Below are 8,700 nucleotides of genomic sequence, written 5' to 3'. Positions count from 1 at the left end.
TGAATTATACCTGGCGATGCTGAGGGGTATCTGCACTCAGAAATTGCTCCTGGCGGTACTCAGGGGACAATATGGGATGCTGGGGATCGAACATGGGTCAGCCGCTTGCAAGGCAAATACCTGCAAATACCCCACCTGCTGTACAATTGCTCTGGCCCATCTGTTCTTGGGCTCTTGGGTTGTTTTCAGATTCTGGCTATTGTGAACAGTACTGCAATGAGCATAGGCGTGCAGATGGATTTTCTGCTATTTTGGGTCACTAGGGTATATTCCCACGGGTGGTATTGCTGAGGTCTTAGGGAAGCTCAATTTCTAATATTTTGAGGAAAATCATACCGTTTTCCAGAAAGGTTGGACCATTTGGCATTGCCACCAACAATGAATGAGAGTCGCTTTCTCCCTGCATTCATGCCAATACTGATCATTCTTTCTGATTTGTTCCAGTCTCTGTGGCATGACTGCTATATTCTTTCCAGTGGCCCCTGAACTCATTATCATGGACTTGGCTGGCAATCACTTTATTTATTTATTTTATTATTGTTTTGGGGCCACATCCTACAGTTCTCAGGGCTCACTCCTGCTCTGTGATCCCCAAAAGGAATCATTCCTTTGGGGCTCGGGGAACCATATGGGGTACTGGGGATCTGGCAAACACTTTAAACTGCTTAGCAGCCTAAAGTCCCAGAGATCTTTTTTGTTGTTGTTGCTTGGTTTTGTTTTTTTGCATTTTTGCCCTTTATATCCAGCTGTTGTAATTGACAAATTAAGTAGCTCCAGGTTCTGGGGACCATGAAGTTCCTGGTACCACGATTGGCAGCATGCCAGACAACATTGGCCTTAACCCCTGCCCTAAAGGAATTTTAAAAACTGCACATTTAAGCTACTTTGTTCATCAGATCTGACAATTACATGACTGTCACCTAAACTACAATAAAGTAAAACTACCTATAATAAGCAGATATTCATTAAGGTCGTGATTTGGTCTTGTACACTATGTTGGGAGTATGGGTTCAGTCCCCGGTACCCATATAGGCCTTGAACCCTGCCAGGAGTGATCCCTGAGTGCAGAGCCAGGAGTAAGCCCCAAGTACTGCTGGGTCTGGTTCAAAAGACCCAAACTGCCACCCCACATCCCCAAATAGTAATAATATAGAAGTAGTTTTCTACATATTTCCTAATTGCCAGTATCATGGTCCTATTAAATTCAGAGTCTGATGGAAGACTTATTTCATTTAAAAGTTAAATAAGCAATTTTTTTTTTTAACTTTCAGGATCAAACTATACCCGACTCCAAGTGTGGATCTGGGGAACCTCCCCATGAGGGCTTGAGCTTTCTATTCATTAAAGAAGTAAAGGTTCCTAAGTCGGGAGAGAACAGGGACTTCAGGACGCAGGAAGAGGAGTCTTCTGTCTGGAAGGAAAAAGAAGATCCAGAGAAGACAGAGTCCTCGGAGCTAGAGGAAGAGAGAGAAGAGGATTCTGAACTGGAGGGGGTAGAAAAGGCCTCTGGCTTTGTGGGGGAAGGAGACGAGACCTCAGTTCTGGATGCAGAAGAAGAAACCTCAGGGCTGGAGGAGGAAGAAGAGGAACGGGAGGAGGTGGAAGAGGGAGATGAAGACGAGGGGGATGAAGAGGCCTTTGGGTTGGAGGAAGAGGAAGAACAGTGGGCATTTGACTCAAGCTATCACCATCACACCATGGTGGTGTCAGAGCCTGGCGTTGAGGAGATAGCCATGGTTGGCCTGGAGGTGGCAGCTGTGCCCAGCAGTCACAGGGGTGGAGCACTCTGTCCACCCTCTGCTTTCACCTCTGGCTTTGCATCAGTAGAGATGAGTTCTGACGAGCAGAAGCATCACTCATGGACGGATGAGAGTATTGCATCTGGAATCATCCGTCTCTTAAACAACACAGAGGAAGATGAGAGAGACAAAACTTCCCACACCGCAGAGCTCATGTCGAAAGGTGCTGCTGACTCAACGCAAGAAACAAAAGACTTTGGAAGCGTTATTAGTATCTTCAAAGAGCTACAAGAAGGAATCGGGAATATTAAACATTACCACCCAGAAGTCTTGCAAATAAAGAGTTCAATCGATGCCCTGAATAGCAGAATAGATGTCTTTGAACTGAGAATGAACAATCTAGAAGATCAAATTGAAGATGGATCCAGGAACTCCGTGGATCCAATCCAAATGGCCAAGCACATCATCAACAAAGAGAGGCTAAGAGATATCGAGGATACATCCAGGAGTGCCAATATCCGTTTGATTGGGATTCCTGAAAATTATAATAAAGAAAATGGAGCAGAGGATATAATCAAAGAAATAATTGAAGAAAACTTCCCGGAACTCAAAAGAGATTCCAGCCTTGAAATTGTCAGTGCCTACCGCGTCCCCAGTAAATTTGATGAAAATAGACTCACTCCTAGACATATCTTAGTGAAGTTTTGGAATTCTCATGACAAAGAGAAAATCTTACGGCTTTCCAGAGAGAGAGAAGAGATAACCTACAGAGGAACGAGAATCCGGCTGACAGCTGACTTATCATTGGGCACGCTGGATGCCAGGAGCAAATGGGCCAACATCATACGAGTTCTACAGGAAGAAGGCTTTAAGCCTAGAATCCTCTACCCCGCCAAACTGGCATTTAATTTTGAAGGCAAAACAAAGATCTTTTTTGATATTGAAGAATTCAAAGACTTTATTTTTTGCATACCCTCTTTAAAAGGATTACTGGAGAATATACTTTAGCAATCGAGAGTGACTCTAAACACTTAAATTTCTGTTTCCCTTCCACGACCAAGTAAAACAAGGGAAACTAGAAAATAAAATGCTATACCTCTCCAGGGTGATGGACAATTTAAAAGCATGCTTAAGGACGGGGCAAGGGTCATATATTAAGCAGATGTTGGTCAAGTTAAAAAATTGGTGGTAACCATGTAGCTTATGTAGAAATAAGTTTTCTAAATCACTGTGGGAATCTGTTCATGTAATCATAGACTAGAAAGTGTGTGTTGTGTGTTGTGTGTGTGTGTGTGTGTGTGTGTGTATACGTGCACGCAGAGAGAGGGGGGAGGAATCCATGGGGAAATGTTCGAGATAATTAACAAGATGAGATAAATGGGGAAGAAGGCAAAAAGTTGAAACTCAACAAAATCTTGGTCATTTGTCACATGGATCTTGAACTTTTATTAAATCCTTTGAATTGCTAAATTGCTTTGCTTCTTAAAGTTTCTGAGATATTTGATCACTGGTGCTATCGTAACTCTTTTTTTGAGGGGGGAGGGGAGATCTTGGGCCATGGCCTGCACTGCTCAGGGATTACTCCTGACCCTGCTTGGGGAACTGTTGACACTCTCCCTGCCACAAGCCCTTGACCACTAGAGGTCACTGGGCCTGTAGGGAGTAACCCGGGTCCTGTCTTCTCTGGGAACCAGGCTGTTGCCTGTGGAATCTGATATTTCTAAGAATAACATAGGTAAATTGGCCTTGATTTGCCGGTAGCCAATAGCTTGAGATGTGGGAAACAGACATCTTTGGGTGTCAGCCATACTTCAACCATAGAGCATCAAGGACAGAGCTCCAGCAGCTTCTTCCTAGTCAAACACCCTGCCTCCCTCAGCCTCTTTTTAACCCTTGCTTTTCCTAATAAACTCGGTCATGTGTCTACAAGTCTATGGCCTTGTGAATGTGAGTGGCCTTGTCTCAGCTATGCTGCATGCGAGTCTTTGAGCATCCATTGCCCTAAACCAACAAATCGTCTCCTCATTCCCGGGATCCCTGTCATTACTAGATAACGACGGGGACCACATGTGGTGCCAGGAATCCTAACCTAGTTCAGTGAGATGCAAGGTAAGTATCTTATCCTTGGACTGTCTCAGAGCTCCCTTATTTAGAGCCTATTCAGATGTGCCCAGATAAACTCCATTATCTCATGTCATGTGGTATACTGGGCAGACCCATATCCTTGGGCCCCAGCACTGAACCCTCAGCCTGGTTGGCAAAATGTAGCTGGGAGTATCCCCTGAGCATTGCTTACGAGGGCCCACAAATAAACCCCCATCTCCGATCCCTTAGTGGAAGTTATACTACAGAGTCACTTGCCGTGGAAGGTGTCACGTACAGGCTTCCCTTAGGAGCAGATGCTTCTGGAGGCCAGCCAGACGACAGGCTTTCCTAGAGCCCACTGTGACTGCCAGCCTGGGAGGCTCTACCACTTCCTTTGTAGGTGGGGAGCCTGTAGGCGTGGACCTGTCCAGCTCGTGTTAGGCCTGTGTCCAGCCTTAAGCCTGGCAAGCACAAGCTTTTGATGATTGTCATTTCACGAAGGCTGTCTGGGTGACAGCAGAATGACCCGCACCCCGGCAGGGCTCTATGCCTTTTGGGAATGAGGCTGTTTGCAGTGACTGAACTTGCTCCCAGCTGCAGAACCTGAACCTGCCCTTGGAGGAGGGGAGCCACAGCTATTTTCCCGCCTTTGGAAAAGAGTAGGAACTGCTGAGAGTCAAGAAGCAGAGGGCATGGAGAGATGGAGCACAGGATCTGCATGTGGGAGGTTTAGTTCCCCAGCACGGCATGGCTCCCACAAGTGTTCCCAGGTGCGACCCCCTATAGAAATCCAGAGCTGGGGCTGGAGCAATAGTACAGCGGGTAGGGTGTTTGCCTGTCATGGGGCTGATCCAGGTTTGATTCCCAGCATCCCATATGGTCCCCTGAGCACCGCCAGGAGTAATTCCTGAGTGCGTGAGCCAGGAGTAACCCCTGTATCGCCTGGTGTGACCCAAAAAGCAAATATATTTATATTTATATATATCCAGAGCTGGCTCCTGGCTGAGATCTTCAACACATCTCAAGGACTTCACGTGGTAACTTGGAGATGTTTTCAGAGCAGCCAGTCAGCAACATAGCAATGTGATGTCCTTCTAGTGGCTCCTTGAAATTGGTCACAGTAGGTTGAAGCAAACTACCAAAACACCAGTTTTCCGCCCCAGTCCTGGCCATGAAACTGCAGATGTCCCCAAGTGAAGGCCAAATAGCTGCTTATCCTCTGCACTGGAAATCAAAGGTTTTTTTGGGGGGGGCTTTTTGGGTCACACCTGGCGATGCACAGGGGTTACTCCTGGCTCTGCACTCAGGAATCACTCCTGGTGGTGCTCGGGGGACCATATGGGATGCTGGGAATCGAACCCGGGTTGCCGCGGGCAAGGCAAATAAATGCCCTACCCGCTTGCTATGCTGTGCGGACGCGCCAGCCCCTGGAAATCAATTTGAATGGGACTAAGTTTGAACCTAAGGGATTGGTTGGTTTGGGATTTTTGTTCTTGTTTTGTGGTTTTGGCTGTGGGTGAGGGTGTTACATCCTGGATGCTCAGGATGTTACTCTTGGCTCTGAATTACTCCTGGCTATCCTTGATCCTTGGGGGACCATAGGGGATGCCCCAGAGGATCAAATCTGGGTCAATTGTGTGCAAAGCAAGCAGCCTACCTATTGTAAAAGTAAGTAAAGGCCGTAGCATTGTTCATAGATTTGCTCGAACGGGCCCAGTAATGTCTCCATTGGAGATTTTGTTGTTACTATGTTTGGCATATGGAATACATCACGGGTGGCTTGCCAGGCTCTGCCATGTGGGCGAGATACTCTTGGTAGCTTACCGGGCTCTCCGAGAGGGGTGGAGGAATCGAACTCGGGTCAGCCATGTTGGCTGCATGCAAGGCAAATGCCCTACCGCTATGCTATATGCTATATGCTATATGCTGGAGCAATAGCACAGCGGTAGGGCATTTGCCTTGCATGCAGCCAACTACCTATTGTACTATTCCTAAAGCCCCTCCTGGGATTTGGGAGGGTGGGTGGGAGGGGTTTACTGAAACAATGCTGAGTGGCAGAACAGCAAGGACACCAGGCCTGTCAAGCCAGCAAAAGGGTTTGGGGCCACACCTGGTAGTGCTCAGGGCTACTCTTTCCGTTGCTTGGGGATCAGAGCTGGGGGTGCTGGAGGGATCAGGTGGTGCTGGGGATTGAACCTGGGCCTCCCACATCACTTATCCCATAGTGCCCTACAGCCCAGACAGGGTCTGTTTCTAAGGGGGACATGGTTTTCCCAGTCACCCCTGGGCTTATGATGCCTTCATTCCTGAAGTCAGGACTGCTTATACCAATGCTGATACCGGCAGATATTTCCAAACCCTGCATGTGAGATCCCAGGTTTGACTCTCTGCACTGCAAAATCGAATATAAAACAATGACAGAAACTTACCTACCTTTCACATGTGGTCCCTTAAGCACAGAGCCAGGAGTAAGCCCTGAGCACAGCCATGTGTGGCCCAATCCCAAGCAAACCACCCTCCCCCCGCCCAACACTACCACCTCTGCCAAGTATTGTAGTTGAGGTAATATGCTAATAGTGTTGGCATTTATGGTACTGGAGTACAAGATTACTGCACTTTCACACCACTAAAGGGTCCAAGACCACTGTTCATATTTCATCTTAGTCCCCGAGTCAAAACCACACAAAGACACACACACACGTGCACATATAATACAGAGTATATATATATATATATATATATATATATATACATATATATATATAGGGCCACATGGGCTGTGCTCAGGGATTACTCCTGGTGTTGCTTGTGGGGCCATATGAAGCACTGGGGATTGAGCTTGGATCCACCTCATGCAATGTAAGTGCCCTGCCCACTCTACTATCCAGGCCCTAAATTTCTGGTTTTAACTTCATTGTTTCATTTCGCTTTCTTGGAAATTATTAGAATAATAATAACAATAGTTCTTGTATTTTCTCCCCTCCCGCACACATGGCCCACTGTTTGGTGCCCCGTCAGTGTTCTGTGATTTGTTTATGAATGGACAGGTGAAATGACTTGGAGCCCACCAGCCCCAAGACCAAACTGAAGAGCTTTTCTCTTTGACATCTTTGGCCCTTTGAAGTTTGAATCTTCATCCAGTGGCTCATGGGATGGGCCTTCCTCTCTTGGAGTTTGGTCCTTGTGAAGGTCTGTAATGGTTCTTATCAGTGAGGGCTCTCTCTGCACTTGGAGCAGTGCCTTCAGGGCCAGAGAGCTGATGGGTGCTCCTGGCACTTGGCAATAATGTGTCTCTGCTCAGATCTTCCTGAGGGTCAGTCCCCTTGTTTCCTCATTGGTAAGAGTTAACTAAGTTACTGTTGTATTACTTAGCCCTGTAGTTTCTATTTAATGGCATGACTTGTAAAGAACCGTCTTAGACATGCTTCCCTTTACCTTTCACATGAATCCTTTGGGGTTTCATAAGAGAGAAGGAAATGAAGATGGGAGTCTTGGTGTCACAGATCCTCTACCACCTCCAGGGAGGTCTCGCCTTGCCCCAAGCTGATGAGTGAGAACTCCCTCTGCAGAGCCCCCACTGGCCAGGTCACTTTCCCATTAGATAAGTCCAAGTTACAAATCCTTGCCCAAGAGCTCTCCTTCACTTCCCAATTGATTCCTGCCCCTTAGGACTCTGGAAATGCCATGTCAGTCTTCAGGGGCATCAAGTATTCTTCCTCTCTCATGTACCCAGAGGCCTTGAAGACCTACAAAAGAACCTAGATAGTCTCAGCTCTTCCCAGCTGCATTCTCACCTAATGCCTGCAGGTTTCCCATGTGGACTCATCCCAGTTAAGTGGGACAGGCAAAGCGTGAAAGCAAAAGAAGGACACATCCCTGGGGAACCAGTGGTCCTAGGTCCACAGTGCTCCTCAGCTATAGTCTGAGACTGATCATCTTGATTTATCTGTAATAGAAACATAAGATAGCACAGGGGTAGGGCGTTTGCCTTGCACACGGCTGGCCCGGCCGACCCAGGTTCGATTCCTCCGCCCCTCTCGGAAAGCCTGGCAAGCTACCGAGAGTATCTTGCCCACATGGCAAAGCCTAGCAAGCTACCCGTGACATATTCGATATGCCAAACACAGTGACAAGTCTCACAATGGAGACGTTACTGGTGCCCGCTCAAGCAAATTGATGAACAACGGGAGGACAGTGCTACAGTGCTTGTTAATATTTTAGTTTTTAATAAAACTATTATCATAATTAAAAAAAATATTTTAGTTTTTGAGCCATATGTGCTGATTTCCAGGGCTTACTTCTGGCTCTACACTCAGGTATCCTGGTAGACAGAGCTCGGGGGACCATATGGGGTGCTGGGGATCAAACCTGGGTCAGCTACATGGAAGGCAAACACCCTACCTGCTGTGCTATCTTTCCAGCCCTGAATAGTGTTATTTCTAACCTCTAGAAGTAAGGTGATTCTTCATATATGTTTTATGCGATTGCAGTAACTGGTTAATAAAGAAGATAAGCATCTTCTGCGGGTGTGGATATGCTCCATCTGTCGCCTCTCCGGGTGGGGTGTTACACCCATCAAGAAGGCTTGGGGTGCCTTAAATCAGGGGTTTTTGGTACCTTGGAAGGCGAAAGGATAAGAACTCTGGGGCGGGGGAGGGGGCGATCAAAACATACAGGAATTGGGCAGTAAACAGTCTAGTAATAGAGAAGTCATGACTAGCTAGCCCTCGGATGTCAGGATCTGACCACCTAGCACCTCACTTGCCCACGGGGGTTAGATTCTAAGTGAGGAGGGTGTAGAGAGCCCCAGGGTGTTCCGTCCCCTCAGCCTCCAAGCACTGCTGGGGGTGGCCCTCAACAAAGCCGAAACAAAAGG

General features: G+C 47.2%; 1 protein-coding gene across 1 annotated transcript; it reads left to right on the top strand.

The window, feature by feature from the left end:
• Window positions 1-1,697: 1,697 nt before the first annotated feature.
• L1TD1 (LINE1 type transposase domain containing 1) lies at window positions 1,698-2,912 on the top strand. The gene has a single exon (XM_056122208.1). The coding sequence runs from the start codon at window positions 1,698-1,700 to the stop codon at window positions 2,745-2,747; it is 1,050 nt and encodes a 349-aa protein (XP_055978183.1). The 3' UTR covers window positions 2,748-2,912.
• The last annotated feature ends 5,788 nt before the right edge of the window (window positions 2,913-8,700 follow it).

The sequence above is a fragment of the Sorex fumeus genome, unplaced genomic scaffold (assembly GCF_029834395.1).
Source record: "Sorex fumeus unplaced genomic scaffold, SorFum_2.1 ptg000045l, whole genome shotgun sequence".
NCBI lineage: Eukaryota > Metazoa > Chordata > Mammalia > Eulipotyphla > Soricidae > Sorex > Sorex fumeus.
The sequence above is the reverse complement of the archived record's forward strand: the minus strand, read 5'-3'. Positions and strand labels throughout refer to the sequence as shown.